Here is a 23,680-nt window from a genome sequence, read left to right on the forward strand (position 1 = left end):
TAATACACAACCAGTTAAAATATTCATTTTATAATCATGTTATAATATTACTCATACATATAATACATTACCGACAGTTTGTAAAATAATCAATAAATTATTATTATAAAAGTTACAAATGATAAACAGAAATACATTACCTTTTTAAAAACAATAATTTTATATTTAATCCTATCATTCAATTTATTATAAAAAAGAAATATATCTATATTAAATTTATAATTTACATTTTACAATGATATCTAATATGATATAAATTTTGAAAATATATTTTACAAAACTTATTACAATAGTTTGATATAATATGCATAGATGGTATACATATTTCTAAATTTCTTCATTATCTTTAGAATTTGTAGATGGTGATATATTTTCATGAGTAAGCTTATTTATTAAATTTTCTATTGTTTTGATATCAATTAAGCCTATAAATTTATCAATAACTAATCCATTTGAAATTACTAGAACAGCAGGTATAGCTTCCACTTCAAAGATATGTACTAATCCTGGATTTAATTCTAGATCTATAATAGCAAGATCTAATTTATCCATTGGTTCTATAAGATCTATTAACTTAGGTGTAAGTATTGTGCAAGGTTCACACCAGTGAGCATGAAAATTTACAATAACTGGTATTGAACTATTCATTACTTTGCTAACAAACTCTTTGTTACTATTCACTTGAAAGTGTTTTTTTTCTTGTCGAGATAAAGAAATACCTCGTACTAACATAGAAGAAAACTTATTAATATGGCGCAGCATTTTTAGTGTCTTGATTAATGGTCTTACTAGTAAAAAATTAATTGGCTGCAAATAAAATAAAAATATTCTTCGTTTAAAAAAAAATTATTACATTATATAAATATATAAATATATATTTTTATGAGTTAATAATAATTAACTTGAAGATACTTACTACAAATATATAAAATATCCAAGTAGTTATTCAAATTAGTCCAGTAGATTTTATTAAATGATATAATTTATAATATAAACAATAGAATATGCTACAGAAATGAGTGATCGTGTGTCTGTAAAGAATTTTTTTGACATAATTGAAGATTAAAACTTTTATTATTTGGTATTTAATTGTTAAACAAATGATAATATAAATACACGTATTACTTCCTTTTTAAAAAATAATTTTTTACATACCTTTTCCCTTAATGAGAATAAATTTCTTAAATGTACTTAACAAAGCAATTAAAATAATTATGTAAACGTTCTTAAGCAATATAATAATTGCAATGTTTTGTCTAATTTATAAAAAATAATAAATATAAACACAACTAGTATCTTCAGAATAAAAATAAGGAAAAATCTTATACCAGTATCAAGTACCAGACATTGAATTAGTTATAGCACTAAAAAAAGAAATGCAATCATACAATCATTTCTTAACATTTATTCATTAATTAATATTTATAATTGAATGTCAGACTATTATATAGTTGCAAACAATAAAATAAGTGTATATATACTAGTAAACTTGTAAATTAGAAAATATTTATTTTGGTAGTATATAACCAATTTATTACAATAATTTTCAATTATATACTAATATACAATTAAAACTACAAAAAAAGCAACTTATTTTTATTAAATGAAGTATAGAGAGAAATTATATTCATACTTTAGAAATGCTTTACTAAGAAATAAGGCAAACAAAATATATTTAAAATAATCTTAAAAACGAGAGATGACATATGTCTGATGCGGAATTATACAGGGTATCCCAAATTTAATGCGCTAAACCTTGCCAATAATATTCTATAAGTTTACATAAGTAAGAAAAAATATTATACAAATATAGGGTGTTTAATGTTATATTAAAAAATTATAAATATAGCTGCAATAAACTCAATGTCGTCAAAAAATGATTTAAATAATTTAAATGGAAGATCATTTAATGGTTAAGCTAAGGAATGCAAGTTTGATTGGTCAGTTCTTATCTCATTTATGACACTAATTTATTATTTGTCAATACGGTTACACTTGATCAACTAAAATTATAATTAAAACACGAAACAAAAGATTCCTTTTACTCCAGTGTTAAACCGGTAAACATCACCTAACAGTATTACTTTATGACACAGTACTACTTAAGCGCTCGTCTGTTAAAGAATGCAAATTGGTACTGGCTCATAACAGCACAAATATTTCTATTGCAAAATACGTAGATGAAATAATTATTTGTATACTTTTTAATTGTAAATAATTGCGGCATTCTGATATGAAATCAAAACTTACTAATGATTCTGATAAAAATGAATAAATTAAGACTAGTTTAAACATTCAAAATATTATAAAGTTTCTCAAATATGCCATCAGAGGGCTTTGAACAATAGTCGATATTCGCATATTCTTGAATGTAGTCGTAAATTCAAATAGTGACATTTTTTTACATTCAAATTATCCCTGCATTTGAAACACTGTCTTATAGGTAAGTACCTAGATATGTATTATTGATGAGTCTTCTAACCATTGAAATCAAGTGTCAAGAAAGTTATTTATTTTTTCTTTCTTATCTCTTTATAAGATTAATTTCATTTTTTACTAGAAATAGACCGAATAAACTACCTTGGACGATAAAATTTTGTATCACTTTCATAATGCATAAATAGCTACATATTAGAAAGTTATGATTGTTCTGTTTATATTGTTTACTAATTTCAAGTTGTAGTCGCATAATAAATATTTGTATTTTATAGATTAAAATTATTCAAATTTATTGAACAATAATAAAGACAGTATAATTATTGATGGAATAAAAAAATGTCACAACAAACAGCTCTTGTACAAACTACCAGCGCAGGATCCGACATGACACCTGTACTTGGTAGCATACAATCGATTGGACCTAATACTCAGACAACATCTACTGTGCCTAATATCCAAAGTAGTAACACGGTAGTACAGATTTTACAACCTCATACGCAATCTCAACAATCTCAATTTGTAACGCAACTACCAAAACAACAGGTAACGCAACAACCATCTACACAACAACAGCAGCAGCAGCAGCAGCAACAACAAAGTTCGTTTAATGATTTTCCACAGGTATGCAGTTTGCTGTATTTAGAATAAAATCCATTTCGATTATAATATCAATTTGTTTTGGTTACAGTTTTTGACTAAAACAAGATTACAAGATCTTGTGAAAGAGGTAGATCCAACAGAACAATTGGATGAAGAAGTTGAGGAAATGCTTTTACAGTTAGCGGATGATTTTGTAGAAACAACTGTAAATGCAGCATGTCTGTTAGCTAAACACAGACATGCTAATACGGTAGAAGTAAAAGATGTTCAATTACATTTAGGTAAGTTATAAGGGATAATAATATACAATTGGTTACTTAACAATCAATGTTTCTGGTAAGATATAAATTAAATAATTAAAGTAGATAAATAATATCAATATGTTATAATATGTTAATATGTTAATTCAATAAAAATTAAAATTAAATTACTGACTTTCAGAAAGGAATTGGAATATGTGGATCCCTGGTTTTGGTACAGATGAAGTACGTCCGTACAAACGAGCAACAGTTACAGAGGCACATAAACAGAGATTGGCTCTTATACGAAAATCAATCAAAAAATATTAGTCTTCCTGTATATTTTACCATCTATATTAGTTATTTTTATTGTTATGTGACATTTTTTTTAATATTTACATGACAGTACACTTATAATAATATGCGTCACTATTTGTAAAAAAGATGATAAGTATAAATTATGCATATATAGATTTTGCAATGTATAGTTTTAAGTATAAAGCAACTTTAATACTAAATAACAGCTGATATATTATTCTTGAAGAAAAATATTTATTCAAATATAATATTAAGATAAAAGAATAGCTTTTACATTTGTAATTATTACATGATATTTTAAGTGTGTGAATAGATTTTATTATATAATATAATAAGTAAACAAAATATTCCTTAAAATACTTTATTCTAGTTACATTGTAAATATATAATATTTGTTTCGTATAATACAGATCTAGGTTTTAATATAAAGAATTAATTGAATAGTAAAAAATAATTATGTTTTTTCTTTTAATTTACTTATCTTAGTTACAAGTGTAAAATGTGGGTTTAAAATTACATTCGAATAGTATTTATGATATATATAAAAAATATCGTTTTTATTCCTTGTTACTTTTGATAAATGATACGATCTATTGTTAACGTTTATTCATAGTAAAATTTCGATCACAAATTTGTTATGTCACTCTTCTCTTATTAAAGAGAGAGTGACATAACAAATGTCACTATTTTATTTGGTTCTGTTGAGAAATTTATACAAATTTATTAAAACAGAGCGAAGTTAAATTAAAATGGTTAGTAAATTCATATCACTAGTCCATCTAGTTACTCTTTGATTTAGCAATGACTGTATGTAACATTCGAAACCGGAACCTTCTTGTTCATCGAGCTGAATTCATCACACCAACTATACACACCATAGTCTAGTGTATAAATCGTGATAACCTTTTTCTTTCAGGGACGTCCTGTGAAATTTTACCATCTGCTTATTAGAAGATTTTCCAGACGGTATTGTTCATTTTTTTAGATTTCTTATAAAGAAAATTTTTTGAAACGTGCTAAATAATGTGCATACATCATTTTTATCTAAAGCATAAACAATTCTTCTTTATACAATATTCATTCTGTCCGGGTTTTAACGATTGTAAAGTATTGTTTGAACTTACGCATCTTTATTCTAGTAGTTAAGTAAAAAGACTGTATTATACAATGATATTGTGTTTTATCAATTTAAATAAAATGTTTTTACGAAAACTGAGTAACGTTTAACTGCGAGTTGTACTCATTGGTAACAGCTGTAATTATATTTATAAAGAATGAATATATCGATATTGAAACGTCAATTGTGTTACAGATTGTGGCGTTACAGAAGATAATATAATTCATTTCATCTAAATCAGTGAGTCAGCAAAAATTGAATACTAGTAAGAAACAATAATTTATTACATTCTGTAAGCAGAGTGTGTATCAGCAGAAATTTATATTTTTTACAGAGAATATTAGTAAACAGAATGTCTGCCAATAATGATAGTACAAATAATAACACCTGTGTTGTGTGTTATAAAAATGTTGATATTTATAGCATTGGTATGTGTGAACATCCTGTTTGTTATGAATGCAGTACTAGGATGAGAGTACTCTGCTGTCAAAATGAATGTCCAATTTGTCGTCAAGATTTACCAAAAGTTGTATTTACAAGGGAAATAAAACCATTTTGCCATTTACGTAAAGGCCATTTAGCAGATACACGATATAATATTTATTTTGATACATCTAACATTCAAAGTAAATTTTACGACTTATTGGCTAATACTTGCAACATTTGTGAAGAAAAACCTGTGTTTAATAATTTTAATAGTCTTAAAGATCATATGAGACATCGACATGAGCTACATTATTGCGACCTCTGTGTAGAAAATTTAAAGGTACATTTATATTAACTTAGCTGTATTTCTGGCAACTATTAAACTTTTTTCATAAGTTTTTATATTTTATAAAAATTACCGATCATTATAATCACCTATGACATTTAAGATCTTTCTTTTATGCGATAGATTTTTTCCCATGAGAGACGTTGTTATACAAGATCTGATCTTGCACAGCATAGAAGAAAAGGTGATATTGATGACAAAAGTCATAAAGGACATCCACTATGTGAATTTTGTGATCAACGTTATATGGATAACGATGAGCTATTTAGACACTTAAGACGAGATCATTTGTATTGTCACTTTTGTGATGCAGATGGTTTGCATCAGTATTACAGCTCTTATGATTATCTCAGAGATCATTTTAGGCAAGAGCATTACTTATGCGAGGAAGGACTGTGCTCCGAAGAAAAATTCACAAGTGTATTTAGAACTGACATAGATCTTAAAGCGCATAAAGCGAATGTTCATAGTAAACAATTAAGCAAAGCAGCTGCAAAGCAAGCAAGAACATTGGAATTAGAATTTACTCTAGCTCCACGAGGTGATAATCGAATGAATAGAAGAGGAATGTTAGGTGCATCAACTTCCAGGAATTCAAGAGATTATGGTGGGAGAGATTATAATCTCAGGGAATATCAACAAACAGTAATGCCAAACAGTTCAAATGTTTTTGTAACAAACAACGAACCTACTTTTGTAAGGCAGCCATCTGTAGATGTACAGAGTACCGAAGAGTTTCCAACATTGGGTAATGCTACACCTGTTGTACCTACCTTAAATCAAGCTAAAGGTAGGGGAAATGTAACAATTCGTAGTACTATACGACCACAGCCCTTGGCTGTTACAGATGAAAATTTCCCAGCATTAGGATTGGAATCAGCCGGTATTTCAAAAACTGTTAACTTCAGTGTATCCAGTGGTAATACTTTAGGATCAGGTGCTCAGCCTCAGAAGGGTACAACTTCCAATGTCTCTATTCAAGTAAATCACGAAGCAAATGGAACCGTTACTACTAAAGTTTCAGGTCCTAATATTAGAATTCGACCTGCAAAACTTTCAATGGAATCTGATTTCCCTGCACTAGGTACTTCAGAACCGTCAGCTAGTAATAATAATTCAGCACAGTGGAAAGAAGTTCTACAATGGACATGTTCCAAGTCAGCATCAACATCTGTACCAAAACCTAAGAAAGTTGCGTCGCCACCACTAGTACCCTCTCCACCACCTATTCAGTCTGGAGAAGACTTTCCTATATTATCAAAGTCGTCTAAATCAAAGAAACAATCAACAATTACGGTAGTACCTTCCTGGGGTCAACCACAGAGTTCTAATAACAGTAACAATGTGAAAACAACTACCGACTTAACAAAGGGAAAAGCAAAGAAGAAAAAAGTTAAGCAAAATTCTAGTACTAATAGTAATGATATTAGTAGTTCAAAAACAAATGTAAATACTGTTGTTGTAAAAAAGGAAAGTGAAACAGCTAAAACATCTAAGAATCCATGTAGCATAGACACTGTAAATGCTATACAATCAAGTTCCCAATCTGCACAAAGTACAGATAATGTAGCTAACACTGAGAACTCGTCAAAAAATATAAATGTACAACAGTCAAAAGAGGTGGAACATGCTAATAAGAAAGAAAAGAAGAAGCATAAAAATTCTGATAACCAAACAATTGTAAATACAAATAATGATAATAGTACCTCAAATGGAGTACAGAGAAAACGTACTGAACTGAAAATAGATAGTTTAAATTCTACTAACAGAAATGCTCGTCATTTAGAAGATTTTCCAGCTTTAGGTACTAGCAGTTCTATGCCACCAGGCTTTACAAATCCACCACCTGGATTTGGAACAACGACTCCTCCACCACCTGGTTTTTGTATAAAATACAATAGTATGGATAAAATAAACAATAGTAATGGATTAACATTTACAAACAGTTCTGGAGAGAGTTATTCTATTTTACCAAATGATAAGCACAATAGTGCCTACAATTATGTTCCTTCTCCAGATTTTCAAAAACGAAACAAATGCCTTGTGGCTAAAGTCAATGAAGTTTTAATGCAACAAGATCAAATTGAGGAATTTCGATATATCAGTGGATTGTTTCGCCAAGGAATGTGTAATGCACAAGATTATTATACGCATTGCCGTGAAGTTATGGGTCTCAGCGCTTTTGAAAGTGTATTTCTAGAACTTCTGGTTCTTCTACCTGATATCGCAAAACAGCAAGAACTATTTAAAGTCCACGAAAAAGAAAGTGGTAATAAGATTGAAGGTTTAGAAATTTGTGCTACTTGTAATCAAGTTTTGAAAAGCGGTTCCGATTTTCGAACACACATGACTAGTCATACATTAGAAAATCATTTTCCAGCACTTGGTAAATCCAGTGTGCAACTTCAAAAAAATTCTTGGGTACGTAAATGAGTATGTGTTCTTTTAAGTTAATTTACAATGTCTGCCAAGATACTATAAGATGTGAATAAAGGAGTTATGACGAACGAATTATTTTTATGGATGGTATCAGTGTAATATAATCATTAACTCAAGGTTAGAGTATATGGTACATATTCCAACTATCAATTCCTTAGCATTAAAAGCTAGTTTTAACAATTATAGTCTGTTTTTTTTTTTTGGAGTGAAACCTACAACACACCATTAATCACAATTGCTTTTCGCACTGTTTTAATCAATCAGATTTTGTAAGTTTGATGTAATTGGAATGGCATGGATAACTATTAAGACGAACAATGCACTGGAAATCTTTTCATTAAAAAAAAACAGGCTATAATTACTATATTATACAGGGTATCGCAAAAAAACTGTTATCACAATTTGATTGTTTATAAAGTGTTTATTAAATATCGTACGAATTTGCTTTCAATGTTTATAACGAATTACATTAACGTTTCTTTTTGTGGTAATATTTTTTGCAATACCTTGTATTTGGAATTTGTTCAATGACTTGTCTGATTGCTGCCTGAAATAAAAAAATTGTTATTAAATAGTTGGACTAATAATTTTATGAGATACACATATAACAAAGAAAGTCAATAATTTTCTGTGTAATAACAAACTTTGTCTATATTAATTTAACATATGCGATACGTTATAAATAAGATATTCGTACATCAATCTTGTACTAAAAATATTGTAATCAATGCCCTATTTCGCCACATATTAAAACTACTCTGTATATATTATTCATAAATAGAAAATACGTTTCTGTAATTTATTCATTGTGTTTTATTGAATAGAAATAAAATAGAATTCTATGGTGCATAAAGGTAACACCATATATTAACAAATTATTTGATACATTATATGATATACAGTGCATGCATTGATAATGTACTGTTTTGTACTATAATAAAGTTATACATTGAGTTACACGATAAGACTAAAAATTGAATTTATCTTCTTCATTCTCCCATCTTATAACTAATTTAATGTAATTTGGAAGTAGCGATGTTAAAATATAGATATAAATTTATCATTTATTTTATACATTTATTTCTAAATTCTTTGTCATGTGATACTTTATAATACAAGTGATTACCTTCACGAAAAAGAAACAAATTAGTATTTTTTATAGAATGCGATTATTAATAATAAAATTTTATTAAATGTTATTCTTAAAACTTACTGTTAGTATTATTTATTCTATAATTATTTATTTATCAGAGAAACAAGATTGTTAAAACACTATGATAAATTATGTGATACATAATGCTTCATTTTCAGTTCGCTATGTAAGTACAAAATGTAAACAACATGCAAAGTATAAAAGTTTGCTTATACTTCCTCCTTCTCTGTAGCAGATATTGTTTTCCGTATCAAACTGGAAATAATAGAAACATTTCAAATAAAAACAATGTGTGTACTGAAATCAATGCAGAAATACTTCTTGTTTATTTCAAACTTAATACATTTTAAAGTAAACTTATAACTCTATAAGTTAGAATTATAAGCATACAAATGAAATGTAATCGACAAAATTTACATATTTATCCAATTGATAATCTCTTTTCCAATTAAGGAAAACTTCATTTTGAAAACAAAACTTATACAAGCTGCATGATCATTGAGTCAGTTGAATTCCTCTATTGCTCATAGTAGTTTCTTCTTAGAAATTAGAATCACAGTGATATTAAATCGTACACATAGTGCGTAATTTGATAAAACGGAGACTGTATCCTGTCTTCTACATCCATGCTCAATGATTAAATTATTCATGAAGATTATTAATGATGACAGTGTTTTATCACTTTTTAGCTAATTCATTACTCAACCAATCGAGTCCTTCATAAAGTCCATGTCCTTGCGTAGCACAAGTGCTTTGAATATACCAATGGCGTCCACGTAACGAGTTAAGTCCCAATTTATCTGTAAGTTCTGCTGCAGACATGGCATTTGGTAGATCTTGCTTGTTAGCAAAGACCAAGAGGACTGCATCTCGCAGTTCGTCTTCTTTTAACATATTCGCTAATTCACGTTCTGCTTCTCCTATACGTTCTCGATCATTGCTGTCAACAACATAAATGAGACCTTGTGTATTTTGGAAATAATGTCTCCAGAGTGGTCTAATTTTATCTTGACCACCAACATCCCACACTGTGAAACATATATTCCTGTATTCAACAGTTTCTACATTGAAGCCAATGGTAGGTATTGTTGTGACAATTTCACCAAGTTTCAACTTATATAATATAGTAGTCTTTCCAGCAGCATCCAGGCCAACCATTAATATTCTCATTTGCTTTTTACCAAAGAGCCGGGTAAGTACACTGCTGATTGTTAGGCCCATTTTGTTTGGGATGATACCAAACGTCTAAAGCGTTCAATGTAATACTCTTCTATCGATATAAATTTTATTACAGCACTCACTATCGTGTATTATAAATGGTATAACGTATTGCATGGGAAACCAATATTTTAAGAATTCAACGCTGTGGCGACGTTTCTAACGATGTCGTTAACACACCTTACAGACAATAATAGCAAACGTCATCTCACGGTAGATTATTATTCCGGAAATAGTTGGCAAAATTGATCATGCACGCCAACTCTTATTCATATAAAAACACCGAATAGAATATTATACTGAAATTTGGACTTAAACATGTATACACATTAATAAATAGAATTAACAAATTTACTTAAAATTACTTTATCATGAAAACTCATCAGGCACTTTCTTCTGAAATGTGAACAAAGCAAATATAAAGTCCCTCGTAGAGTCAATGTTCTTTGTGCTTACTCAGGCGCGTTATTTAAATGTTACAATGTATGATAATTTAGAAATAAAAGTTACGTAAAAATTAATGCAGATTATTTTTTAATTATAATGCACGATTATTGTGTAGTCAAAGAATACACAAAACTCTTTTCACTTTGTTAAATATTCTTAAGTTTCAATTCTTCTAATATCTTTTTGGTATTACCACAGACAAAGGAAAGAATAGACTTGACATCTTACCGGAATTTTGTGTTCGCTGGTCTGAAATACCGATGGTGTGAAAGAGCAGATGTTCTGTTGTGCCCACAAAAATTCAGAATTGCGAATTTAAGAATTAAAATTATATTACATTTACTTGTAATACAATAAATTACTTACATAATTAAAACAGTTTTTTAAATAACAACACAGTCTCTTATTTGGTGACATCATTCGTGCCAGCTGCTTCAATTTGTAGTGGTGTTGGATAAAAATCGGTAACATCGAGCGCGATACCAAAATGGGCCGCGACCATGAAAAAGGAAACATTAATTAGCGACGAGATTGGATGTCCAGTTACCGACTAGAGATAGAGTAGACTGGATATCCAATGTAAATTTTTGTTCTAATTAACTAGAGTTCGCTAGTGTACAAAGACATTTCTTACGGTGTCGATATTTCAGAACAGTAAACTGTTAATAATATTATATATAATATCTCTACGAATTTTAAAGTAATAGTCGAATTTTCTGGAACTCCTTAAAGATAAATAAAAATCAAGTTTTATTTATTCTACCAACTTGTTGGGATATTTCAAGTTCCTTCAATTTCAAGATCCTTCGAAAGATTTTCTAGATTTAAAGTCGTAAAAATGAAAAGAAGGAAACAGAAGTAATCTTTGAATGATTAAATCCTTATTTCGATTATAGGGAAGAAAAGGGAGTAAAGTCAAGATGTTGAAATCATTAATTGTTAAATGATATTGTTTAATTGAATAAACACCTTTATTTTAATACTACAAATTTAAATTTCCTTTATTTTCCAAGATAAAGTACAAATAAATATCATTGAATTTCTTTATAAATTTTCTAAAAGAGATGATAGTAAAACGATTGTTTTTCAAAGTGTACCTTCAAGCTGACATAGAATTTTTCTTGGCAGTATTTAAATTCGTTCGTACACTGTACCGTAAATTACAGCATGTTTACCGTTATATTTAATTATTCACGATAAAGAGTCACTGATAAGGGAGTCGCAGATTTGATGTAACTCAACAAGAATATTGTAATTATTGCAATACTGTTTCATAATAAGCAACAATGAACATTTATTCCTCAGGCAGTCGTAACTTGGTATCTTAGGTTTCTTTCGAGACGGACGAAGCCGTGAAGTGGAAACCATAGTGTTTTTTCTCTTTTCGTTGGCCAACGGAAATATTTCTGGGTCGATATACATAATACTCGCAAAAATGCATATTACCTGATTGTCGCCAATTGCATTACGAAATCAGTCATGTATCATAAGACTGCACAAGCTTTTGTACTTCTATCGAAGACTACTTTGCGCCGCTGGTTCGTCAACATGGAGAACACGCCATATACGAATAAACCTGAGTTGTGAGTATTAAATTTTTCTATCACGCTCACTCGATTCATTTTATACAGTATTGAGAACGTATTTATCTAGAGTTATGCTACCGGTTCTGATAACTGCTATTTTCAAAAGTATAAACATACGGAAATTATTGATCTGTTACAATCTTTTTACAATTTGCAATAATTACAGCTGCTGTACTAAAATATTTGAATTCATAAACGTGTACTCTCTTTTTTTTGAAAGGACAACTTTTTTTACCAAATAATCTGCTATTTTCATAACTTTAGTGTTAATTTTATTTTTCTTCTCTTTGGCAGTATCAGACTGTTATATTGGTGAATTAATTTTGAAAATACTTGTCTACACTAATACTTAGTCTTTTTTGTTTATTTACTTATTTATTTAAAGATTTTTTCATTAAATTATACCATAATATCTATAAAAATATGAACTAAATTATAATTGTATTTATTGAATGATAAATTATATTTAAATCCCTATTACTTTTTTTTACTTGTATCCGAAGTAGATCATTCAGTCAACGGATTGAAAAATAACTGTGTATCGTTATTTAATTTAATTTGTTAGTGAAAATTTGAAGCTGCATACAGTTTGTTCGACAACAAGGTGAAGAAAACATTAATGGACGATTCTCCATTACGATATATCAGGTCAATCTATAAATATCATTTTATTTAATATCTCGTCGTCGTGTTTTTTTTCGATCGTTTCCTATCTCTCAAGTAATTTATAGACTTGTACTTCAAAAAATTGCTGCTCTTTCGAATGAAAAAATTGATTCAATTTTCATTTCAAGTGAAAACTTCAGTTAAGTTTTTTATCAGTTAGAAAGTGTTATAATTGTCGGTTCAATGAATGGAAGATAAAGATTTTTGAAAACACTGTATTGGTTGAAATTCTAAATGAGAATTTTCAAATAAATATTGTACTTAGTACCTTTTACTTGATACGGGTTTGTCGTGCGCCTTCGCGACTGACTCGATGTTCGCCTATGTTGGGCGGGTTGCTGTTTGGTCAGGCTCTTAACCGTTAATGAAATAACTAAAGCCGTAACCACAACTTTTTATTCTGAATTTTCGCCTCATACTATCATTAGAAATCATTTTCTAAATTTTCTCTCACTACTTTGTACAAAGTTATTAATTTAAAAAAACGGAACAGAAAAATTCTCCAACTACATATACGGTTCTTCAATTCTATCATTTGCATAATTTAAAGGTAAAATAATATTTAAGAGTTTTAACGATCAATTTTAAATTATTTCAATTAGATGCGTCAGGTTGCCATTTGAAAGTGTGACTTATCTCATTTCGCTTTAAAGCGACGCATTCCTTTCGTGTTTATAATTCTTTTATGCAAATTATAAAGCGAATTTATTGAAATTTTGATCGACATATATTTTAGCTTATGCTTTACCGATACAATTTATGTATATGAATCCAATTCATTTTAATAGATAAAATAGTAATAGAAAAAATCTAAAACGAGTCACTTTGACATATACGGTAGTTCTAGTGTCAAACTTCAAACTGCCGCTTCCTCGAGCAAAATACAACAAGCTATGGTGTGACTATCAGGAAGTTGTTACGGTTCCGTATTTGCACGTTATCGATCGACTGATAATGAACACGGTAATCTCGGGTTATCGTGTACTTTTAAGATAATTAGAATGAATAAAGATACACTAAACAACTCGGCGACAAGCGTTCCCTTGCCGTTCAGTCATGCGCGATCATTTTGTTTGCATAATCATCCGTGGAAATTGATCGAAAAAGAAACTGAAATATTTATTGTTTTCTGCGCATTAAGGTCAGCGACACGCTAGATAAAAGTTCCTGGAGTAACATAACCAACGCACCATTCTTGGTATGTCGCCTTAACGTTAAATTCTTTTCAAGCACGCATACAATAATAAGGTGTCTGCGTCGACACGCAGATAAGAAAACTATTCGGGACAGCGAGTGCATGAGAATTATCGAAAAAAAACATTTATTCCCGCGGAATGATTGCTATGTTAATTAATCAGCTTATTCGATAAGATAAGTGGCTATAATTAGTAAATCTTGAGTCTAGTCCGGTCGGGCTTGTTAGACTCGCGGCTGGGGATACGCCAGTGTTGCGCTTCGGCAAAGTCGTACGAAGACGACAAATAATGATCGGAGACGCGGACATTTCAGAGTTCAAAAGCTATTACGGCGCCCGGATGTTCGCAACTAACTCTCTGATGGCCCCCACATCTAGCACACGTATCCACGGTGTACAGAACTGTTAAGGTGCATACGCAATTGTATTAAAATATTGGAGAAGTGGGCAAATTATTAGGCTCGAGGGAAAAGGAGTCTTTTTGCAATTTGATTACAGTTTCGTTTAGAAAAATGGGAAGAAGGTTGTGGTGAAGGTGGTTATTGCTATTTATTAATTTAAAGCTCGCATAGACTGTAGAATGTTTTGCTCTCCCTTTTTCATTTCTAAACCAGTAGCTGTTTATTATGAGTAGTCATAATTTTTGTATTTTCGAATGTTTGAATATTTATTCTCGTATTGCTTCATTTTTGTTGTATATATTTTTGACTGTTGCATTTGTGTGATATGTCCAAACTTTGAATAAAAATGTTGTTTTAGCATATGTTTGTTTGAAATTGTTTTAATTTGATAATTAAATAATAGAAGGTTGTGTATTAATTATTAAATTAGGATACAAATATTCTTTATCGAACGTGATTTAGAAAATGTTCATTTGTTGTATTTGTTTAAGTATCAAATGTAATGATAATTAATTAAATACCTTTAGAGTTCGAATAATTAAAATTGCTAAGAAAAAACGATGCGTTGAAATGTGTATTATATTCACGATTAAACTAAGCACGTATGTTTATGAAAATTCGCAAATTCAAGGTCTAACTATTAGATATGATAACTGAACAGATATTTCTTTCCTGTGTTGAATGTTTGATAAATTAAAAGTATAACGTACGGCTACATCATTCAAATCTTCTAATATTTTTAGTTACTTGTAATTTACATTAATAATTGCATTCTATTTATCCAAGAATTATGGAACTTACTGTCCTCTATGTTACTCTCGTCATAAGTGTGGATCCACCTTTAACTGTGTTATTCTGCGTGTAGCTTTTAAGGCTAACACGTTCAATTTAGATCAGAAATGAATGACACATTTGATGGATAGTGTGGATGTGTATCGTATCTCGCTACCTGTTGCGTTACAAAATTGATTGTTTTAATATCCATGACCAGAGAAGAACAGAGAATAAAGTCTTGAATCTTCATATCTAGATAAATAATATATTTCATGTAATATAAATGTACTGATTGCTTTTTTCAACGAAATTTTAGCATAATTCCTAAATGCATGTCGACTAGTAAATTCGTTAGAGACCATAAGTCTATTTAGATAAGTTATCAATTTCTCGTTTTGTGCACCTTATCGCTGTTCGAATGAGAAAACTGTAATTTCATGAAACAATTCAGGCACAACAGCGGAACCAGTACTAAACAGAGGGACAAAGGTCACGTGTAGATAAATGATGTAGCGTTGGAAAAAGAATTCTTTTTCATACCTAGTAAAGTCAAACTCCTCGACAAATTTTTGTCGAAAAAATCAATACATCTGTTAATAATAACAAAACAAATCAAACAACAATAAACAATGCGTCATAATTTAACCAAAAAAGCTGGCACTACCACTAACTATTTTCATCTATTACTTCAGCAATTATTTAATCAATCAATAAATTGTATGTATTTCGAATAATCAACAATTCGAGCATAAACATATTAGCGAGTGAAAAATCTAATTTTCAGACAATTTCACGCAATTGCGAATAAAATATCCGAAACATCCAAAATTTCTGACTCACCTTCGCCCCTATTCACGCGTCGGATAATTCTCCAAATGGAGCTATGTACATAGATAATTCATTGGGGACACGTCCGTGAATAAGAGAGGAGAAATTATCAAAGTGATGACTCGATTGTTCGGACAAACAACCGACTTTTCGTAGGTAGACGAAGGGACCCAAAGTCAGCGCGGGTCACAACGCGAGCCAAACAGCTAGCTGAGCTGCCGGGTGGTTAAACGCTGGAGAACTGTGCCAGTGTTACCATCCGACTTGTCAATATCGTTTCATCCGGTGAATCGTCTCGTTCGGTACGTCGCCGATTCGCGTGTTCGTCTTCATCGACGTGGGGAGTGTAGTCGTGGAGGAACAGTGGTTGTTTTCGCTCCGTTTTCGTTGTCTTTATCACTGTGAAGCAAAGTTACGCGAATATCGAAGACATTCGATGAATACATTATAATGTGTACATAGAGGGTATGTCAGAGAGAGATGGCTTATTTTTGTAACCAGTTAACTGTGGAATTTAGTTTGAGAAATCTTTTATTGTGCGCGCAATAAAATTAAATAACAAAGTGTGTACTCGTTGAATGCAGTTAACTGATTAAAAGAACTGTTAAAGAAAGTAAATGCATTAATATATTAATAAAATAGTTGAATCCTCTATGTAAGATTCAGTACGTCGCTAAGGGCAATTGAAAAATAGATATTTGACAGTGTAAATGATCCATCTCAGAATTATCCTGTATATTAAAATATATTCGTCGAATGTCGTTCCAGAAGCAAGAAACGAATTGTCATCATCGAAAGTGAAGTGTTGTGGTGAATCTTTACGATGGCTACGTTTTGAGTGCCGGTCTTCTAATAAAAATGTAACGTCTCCTAACCAACCGTGACTTCTTCATCTATCATCCCCGCCTATGCTTTCCTTATCGTTCCTCAGCCACTCGTAGACCTAGCCGATGACAATCGCGGCTTAAACATTGTTTTTCCATCTGTATCGGAAGACAACAGCATTCGACGTTCAATCTCGTTCGATAAACGATAATCCGTGTCGACGATCGTCCAGTAATCACCAGACTCGACTGCGGCTCACTCCGTCACCTGTCCCCCTGGGAATGTTTTATCAGGCAAGCTACAATCTCACTGAATCGTGCTACTAATATATTAGAAGGATAGCCAGTGCTCACGTGCGCGGGATCGTTGATTGCTTTATAGCTGGTGGGACCGTGTACATAACTTGGTCCCGTGTGGAAAAGTGTTCGCGTTTTCAGATTCGCTCGGTTCGGAGGAGTTCCGCGGGAAGAGTTTAATTCGAAGAGCATTTTGAACGCAGTCTACCGTAACCTTCGCGCTTCGTAAATATGAGAGATCGTTTGAATGGCGTTCGCTCTGTGTTGTATCAGTGTAATCGTTGATAACATCCTTTAACGTGAATGCGTTTCCGAACATTGTCACAAAAGTTTCCTTTCGGCCTTAGTAAAGGTTGTAATGCGTTTATATTGTTGTTATTAGTATTCTTCTTTGTCAATTCTGAAGATAAATATTTTGATTCACCGTTTGACGCCTTGGCACGTATCATTGTTTCCTCGTAAGTTGATGATGATTTCGTTTCTCCGATTTTGAAGCATGTGAATTTAAAGGTTGAAGAGGTTATTTTTTGTGGAATACGTTGAAAATTGTTTTAAAGGAATTATTTGATACGTCTCGATGATAACGCGAAGAAAATTGTGTGTCGCATGTTTATTTAGAGGATTCATTATTGAACAGTGTAACTTTGGACAATCGGCGGTTCATTTTCAAGATGGCGGCTCTCTTGCAGCAGCGTCTTCTGCCAGTGAAGATACGATATTGTTCAATTGTTATTTTCTGACGATGTTATCACCGTAGATATTTATTTTAGAATATTTATTTAGTATCACTGATGCGACCGCAAATCCCATAGATATTATCTACTTGGAAATACGCTATCGAGCGTATTCCGGAATTCCGAAAGCGGGGTGTCTTAATATTTTCATAACACGTTGTAAAGTGTTATAACGAATTAGTCGTTAAGTGAATTATTATTCATGAGTTTCTCTACGGAAATCTTGGAAATAGAAAAAGAAATAAAATTATGTTGCAAACCGCTAAAAATATAATGTTTCAATGTCGAATTCTCGGCATAAGAATTGATAAATTAATAACATTCTTTAAAAAAAAAAAATATTCATTTAAATACAAATTATTCATTTTAACCCTTGAGAAAGAGTACCTTTTTGTCTACCGATTGTTTCTAAGTCTCTAGCGTGAGAGCTGACAGAAAAAACTCACCATAAATGTATATGCAACGGTAACCGATCAGTTAGTAGGTAGAATCCACACTCGCATGGTGTCCAGAATGGAAAAAAACGTTCAGTGTGTGGCTTTGCCTGCAGGGTCATGGCTGTGAAAGAATGGTTCAGAAGACTGCAGCCAGTCCAGTTGTACCTGGTCCTGTTCTTCACCACCGCCTTCTTCCTCGTCGAGATCATTGCTAGCCATGTGACTCACTCGCTAACGTTACTCCTCAATGCTTACCACATGCTGTGCAATATCATTGCACTTGTTGGTTGCATTGCTTCGATCAAGGTAAGATTGAATCATCGAAATATGTTGTTCACACGGGACACTAATAAACACTAGAACAACCGAGTGTTTAACACGATTAATATGTAATCCTTATAAAAATTGTAACAATAGATTTTTCTTCAGTTTCTTCATACATCAATTACAGTATTGAAGTGAAACTATTTATTTTTCAAATTATTTCGGATATTCAACGTTTATAAGATATTATTAATTGCTAAATAAGAAAACTGGAACTTGTCATATTGACGAGTGAAGTTGTTCTAGTGTTAATTTGCTCATTTTTCCTTAAATAACAAAGCTGTATCCCTTTCGTCCATTTTTTGAGCAATGTTTTTTTCATTACTATTCAAATTAATGGCAAAACGTTAGTGTGTACGTTTACTGCTTTGTTAATTAAATTGTTTAATAAGTTTGTTCATTTTATTATATATTTTGTGGCGATGTTCATTGTGTATATCAACGAGCATATTACACCACTTGATGAAATCTGTTTAGAATTATTCGGCTCTGTTATTTATGAGTGTTATTCCCACGAATTGACTCAATCTTGACTCAATCAATATATTCATGACCAATTATGTCTTAATGGCTCTTTCAACAGACAAAATAGTAATAATATTGCCATTGTTAATTTCGAATTAAGTTCATTTTGTGAACTGATTTTATCGATTTCGTTTGCTAGTGTACTTTACGTTCCGAACCTGTTATCTATTTATCAACGCAAAAATGAAGCAGTATCAAATAGAATCAGAGTTTACGTGTTAACAAGCACGTACAACAAATTGTTTCGCTACTGAGTGCTTTTCTATTGCTATGTTATCCTACGTTTCTGTGATTCGATCAATTTTTCATTGTCTTTATATATAATTTCATGATCCATATTTACATACCAGATTCATTTTTCATTTAATTCATTTCAAATGTCAGACTATTCATACCTTGCAGTACAGTCATCGTCAAAGTGGCACTGACTATATTGGTAACAGCAACTCCAGTTCCTTACGGAATTCCGTGATTTGTATAAACAATGAGGACCGAGCATCTTCGACGTCCTTATCAAATAAAACCAAGGTATTGAAATGGTTTATGAATTTCTTTCAATTCTCTTGTAACTTCAATGTTACCTAATTACATTCAATGACCAGTGTGAAACATAAAACAAATGTTACACTTTTGTGTAATTGTGGAGATAAAAATTCTTTCATAAAGTTGACGCAAGTCAACATTAAAAATCTATAAAAGCACACGGAAATTATTTATGAGCGGGTGTTTATTTAATTCTTTGAAGTAAGAATTTCGAACATTGTTTTCAAAGTTTGTATTTACGTGAAGAAATGTTTTTATTCTCTAGCAATCACGATCAGACAGGAGGATGAAAAATACTTTTGGATGGGCCAGGATCGATGTTCTCACCATGTTGATTTGTTGCGTTTTCCTTGCGTCTTTTTGCTTTTCCCTGCTGGTGGAAGCATTGCAGACTTTAGTGCACATAGACCATCTGGACGAGATGCATCATCCAATGCCTGTTCTAGCAATCGGTGCTTCTGGTATTCTTCTTAACGCGTTTTGCTACATAATGATTGGAGGGTACACTTTCAACCAAGGGATTGTTCTGCACGTTACGGTGAACGGGGATTTGATGTTACGAAGGTAAGGAGAACATTAGAATCGATTAGCGATGTAGAATTTCGTCTAAAATATATAAATATAAAAACAGGATAGAGATAAGAAAAATATTAAAATCAATTATTCAATAAATAAAAATTAAAATTAACGATATAGAATTTCATTAAAATTATAGAAATAAATAGAGAAGAAACTCAAACAGTGCTATTGATTTATTTCCCAATTACATACAACATAAATAAATAAATAAATAAATAAATAAATAAATAAATAAATAAATAAATAAATAAAGTTATATAAAATTCTATTCGTGCAAAATCGAATTAATGTAATTAGAATATCACATTTGCTTCCTAAAAATATAAGTTCTAAAAGAAATCTGCAAATACAAATTGCATATAACAATTACAAATTAAGAACGAAAACAAATAAAAAAGGATTACTGTCATGACTCATCAAGTTAACTTTTACCAAACTTGAATGTCTTCCATTTACTTTTAACTTCCTTTTCATTATCTCATCGTGTTCTTCAACCCCACTTTGCACGGCGACCATATCGTACATCAGCATCCACGATCTGGTTTTAGAAATGTCACTTCTGAACCGGCGAAGGAGGGCGAACAGTTATCTGCTCAAACCAGACGAAGTCCGTTAGGTATACCAAAAAGCCAAGGTTTTCGGGAAACTTGCCGCGATGTGCTCGGCTGCGTTTTTATGATGTTGGTGTCCATCCTCGTCTACTTCACTGACTCCGGCGTCGCCAAATACATCGACCCTCTGTTCGCCATTATTGCCTCCATCTCTCTTTTCGTTCTCAGTTACCCTTACAGTAAGTATTTTCATTTTAACGACCTCCACAGTGGTCAACGATGATAGGAGCTTTCAAATTGTTTGAAAATAATTACAAGAAGATAACTGGTGTTACATGAAATTATTTAGTGACATGAGTAATTAAATAATAGTGTAACTTAAGAACTATGATACCAAACTTTACTATCTAATCCTAATACCATTTGCCTTTGCTACGAAAGAATAAGTAATATACAAAACGCACGAGATTCTTGTGGTGACCAATATGGTAACCCCTTGTCCTATGATTTTATATTTCTGACGAAGATTGAAAATAAAATTTAACGGATATTATTGTCATTTAATTCTTTCAATAACAAGTCAAATATTATTTTTCTATCAGCAATTGTGTTGCTTTAGAGTAGACGTAAACATAGTATTAGGGTAGAATTTTTTCTTTTAATTCTTTTAATCAATAAATTTTCTTCTATACTTTGACTGAATTTTAATGAATTATTGACAATCGAATATATTTGTCAAGCATAGTTACGAAAGGGATTATAGGGGTTAAAGCTGATTCTGGTTTATATTAACGCAAATTTATTTTTACAGTGAAAGAATCTGGACTGATACTTCTTCAAACGATTCCCAACCATATAAATATCGATTCTCTGAAGAGGGAATTACTCGAAGCTTTCCCAGGCATAGTCAACGTCCATGATTTGCATGTGTGGCAGTTGACAGGACAGAAGATTATATCCACTGTTCACATTATATTTTTGGATCCTATGGTGAGACTTTCTAAGAACGAAATGAAATTTTAAGAAGTGATGCAGAAGCTAAAACGATTTTGTTTCATAGGTGTACGCTAGTATCACCAATCAGGTTACGGAATTTTTCATAGAAATGGGTATAACACAGGTGACCATCCAGCCAGAGTTTCACAAGGTATGTATAATATTATTATGCCCGACCAGTTAAAAATATTAAGTCTTTGTGATTATAAGAATTGAGAAACTTAACAATTTTCTGACACAAAATCAAAATTTAAATGATTATAAATATTCGAAAAATAGTAGAAAAGTAAAAAACTTCAATAATCATTCGATAATTGTTGAAATATTAAATTTACAGTGTTAAGTATTGAATAGTAATAACATGTGTCACTGCATCGTACAAGTTTTACTTATACCACACGTGAATTTTTCAAATAGAATTAATAATACTTTATCAATGTTTCAAAAGTATTCACATGAAGAAATGAATTTTTACTGAATTCTTTCTTTTCATTAAGCTATGTAAACCTGAGTGTGCGCAATAGTTAGCAATCTATTTATTAAAATAGTAATAATGTTTAGAAAGTTTCTTTAATATTATTTATAAGTATTGGCGTAATTTAAATAAATTTATATAGCGTCATGGTATTAAATACGTGAATGATTATATTTATAATAATGTCATATATTTATTATTATTATTGTTATTATTATTATTATTATTATTATTATTATTATTATTGTTGTTGTTGTTGTTGTTGTTGTTGTTGTTGTTGTTGTTGTTGTTGTTGTTGTTGTTATAGCACAGTTGTTTTTTTAACAGATAAAGCCTAATACGGACAAAACAGGCTGTCTAATTCGCTGTCACGGTGGACATTGCAGTTCTTCCCAGTGTTGCTCGAAGGAAAAGTTTATAGAGGACTCGTGTTCGCACGTCCCAATGGAGCAAGCGTTGCCAATAACCAAAAAATCGGACAAAAAGGAAATTATTTCAGTTCCGTCGGTGGTCGATTTAAAGGGATTCACCGTTCACGACGATGTGGCGTTACGATCACCTAGGGACAACATCATGGACAGAATCGCGAGTCGGTCGAACGATGGAAGGGCAGAAGATAACAAAGATAACGCGTACGATAGTTCCTATGCGATAAACGTGGACGTTAGTAATCAAAAATGCAGTACCAGTCGTAGCACTGAAATAGAATCGTAACGTTAAGACAATAATTAAACAAACGATAGTATTTTTATATCATTATATATTTTTAACAAGAAATGATTGTTTCGAACGAATAACGGAGTAACAAGATTTCATTGAAATAATTGACAATCGAAGAATTTACTAACGTGAAAATTAGAAAGTAAATATCAATTTAGAGTTTGTTAGATAGTTGTGTCTTTTTCAATCATTGACTTCTCTCTTTTGTTATAACATCTACTTTTTACTGTGACGAAATGTTCACGGTAAATGAGTTTAATAATTATATAGTATTAAGCAATAACGTATTTGTTATGGCATATAAAAATAATAATGAATGTTGTTTATTTCTTAGTTCCTTGAGACGGATATTTGAATAATTTTATATATAGACATTGTTTATAATGAATGATTCTTTATTAGATTTAATGGGATAGAGCAAGTGAAACATAAAGTCTGTAACTTGAATATGTGCTGTTACTTTTTTTAAAAGTACTCTGCTTT

At 31.0% G+C, this 23,680-nt stretch overlaps 5 protein-coding genes across 15 annotated transcripts; 3 read left to right on the forward strand and 2 right to left on the reverse strand.

The window, feature by feature from the left end:
• Positions 1–22: 22 nt before the first annotated feature.
• On the reverse strand, positions 23–2,209 carry LOC116434329 (thioredoxin, mitochondrial). The gene is made up of 4 exons (XM_076367305.1): positions 1,634–2,209; positions 1,156–1,364; positions 917–1,031; positions 23–807 (listed from the first exon to the last, which is right to left on the reverse strand). The coding sequence occupies exon 4, from the start codon at positions 760–762 to the stop codon at positions 328–330; it is 435 nt and encodes a 144-aa protein (XP_076223420.1). The 5' UTR covers positions 763–807; positions 917–1,031; positions 1,156–1,364; positions 1,634–2,209; the 3' UTR covers positions 23–327.
• Positions 2,210–2,319: 110 nt separating this feature from the next.
• Positions 2,320–3,860, forward strand: Taf12 (TATA-box binding protein associated factor 12). Of its 5 annotated transcripts, none has more exons than XM_031972935.2 (4): positions 2,320–2,443; positions 2,712–3,060; positions 3,128–3,320; positions 3,481–3,860. In XM_031972935.2, exons 2-4 carry the CDS (start codon positions 2,776–2,778, stop codon positions 3,606–3,608), a joined length of 606 nt encoding a protein of 201 aa, XP_031828795.1. In that variant the 5' UTR covers positions 2,320–2,443; positions 2,712–2,775; the 3' UTR covers positions 3,609–3,860. The 5 variants fall into 5 exon arrangements, with proteins under 5 accessions (XP_031828795.1, XP_031828799.1, XP_031828791.1 ...); XM_031972939.2 differs by lacking the exon at positions 2,320–2,443 and having other exon boundaries at positions 2,451–2,910; positions 2,983–3,060; XM_031972931.2 differs by lacking the exon at positions 2,320–2,443 and adding an exon at positions 2,451–2,638.
• Positions 3,861–4,342: 482 nt separating this feature from the next.
• Positions 4,343–7,978, forward strand: LOC116425351 (E3 ubiquitin-protein ligase ZNF598). Of its 3 annotated transcripts, none has more exons than XM_031972929.2 (4): positions 4,360–4,562; positions 4,909–4,978; positions 5,048–5,479; positions 5,609–7,978. In XM_031972929.2, the coding sequence occupies exons 3-4, from the start codon at positions 5,066–5,068 to the stop codon at positions 7,916–7,918; spliced, it is 2,724 nt and encodes a 907-aa protein (XP_031828789.1). In that variant the 5' UTR covers positions 4,360–4,562; positions 4,909–4,978; positions 5,048–5,065; the 3' UTR covers positions 7,919–7,978. The 3 variants fall into 3 exon arrangements, with proteins under 3 accessions (XP_031828790.1, XP_031828789.1, XP_031828788.1); XM_031972928.2 differs by having other exon boundaries at positions 4,372–4,562; positions 4,909–4,953; XM_031972930.2 differs by lacking the exon at positions 5,048–5,479 and having other exon boundaries at positions 4,343–4,562; positions 4,909–4,953.
• A 1,394-nt stretch (positions 7,979–9,372) lies between these two features.
• Positions 9,373–10,881, reverse strand: Arf102F (ADP-ribosylation factor 2). Its single transcript, XM_031972624.2, has one exon. It carries the CDS (start codon positions 10,296–10,298, stop codon positions 9,756–9,758), a length of 543 nt encoding a protein of 180 aa, XP_031828484.1. The 5' UTR covers positions 10,299–10,881; the 3' UTR covers positions 9,373–9,755.
• A 3,174-nt stretch (positions 10,882–14,055) lies between these two features.
• ZnT77C (Zinc transporter 77C) lies at positions 14,056–23,244 on the forward strand. 5 transcript variants are annotated; one of them, XM_076366657.1, is made up of 9 exons: positions 16,368–16,657; positions 16,961–17,310; positions 18,598–18,790; positions 19,741–19,861; positions 20,142–20,440; positions 21,004–21,245; positions 21,818–21,996; positions 22,067–22,153; positions 22,805–23,244. In XM_076366657.1, the coding sequence occupies exons 3-9, from the start codon at positions 18,732–18,734 to the stop codon at positions 23,189–23,191; spliced, it is 1,374 nt and encodes a 457-aa protein (XP_076222772.1). In that variant the 5' UTR covers positions 16,368–16,657; positions 16,961–17,310; positions 18,598–18,731; the 3' UTR covers positions 23,192–23,244. The 5 variants fall into 5 exon arrangements, with proteins under 5 accessions (XP_031828642.1, XP_076222772.1, XP_031828641.1 ...); XM_031972781.2 differs by having other exon boundaries at positions 16,370–16,657; positions 19,736–19,861; XM_031972782.2 differs by lacking the exons at positions 16,368–16,657; positions 16,961–17,310 and adding an exon at positions 14,056–14,192 and having other exon boundaries at positions 19,736–19,861.
• Positions 23,245–23,680: the final 436 nt, after the last annotated feature.

The sequence above is a fragment of the Nomia melanderi genome, chromosome 4, assembly GCF_051020985.1.
Source record: "Nomia melanderi isolate GNS246 chromosome 4, iyNomMela1, whole genome shotgun sequence".
Lineage (NCBI taxonomy): Eukaryota > Metazoa > Arthropoda > Insecta > Hymenoptera > Halictidae > Nomia > Nomia melanderi.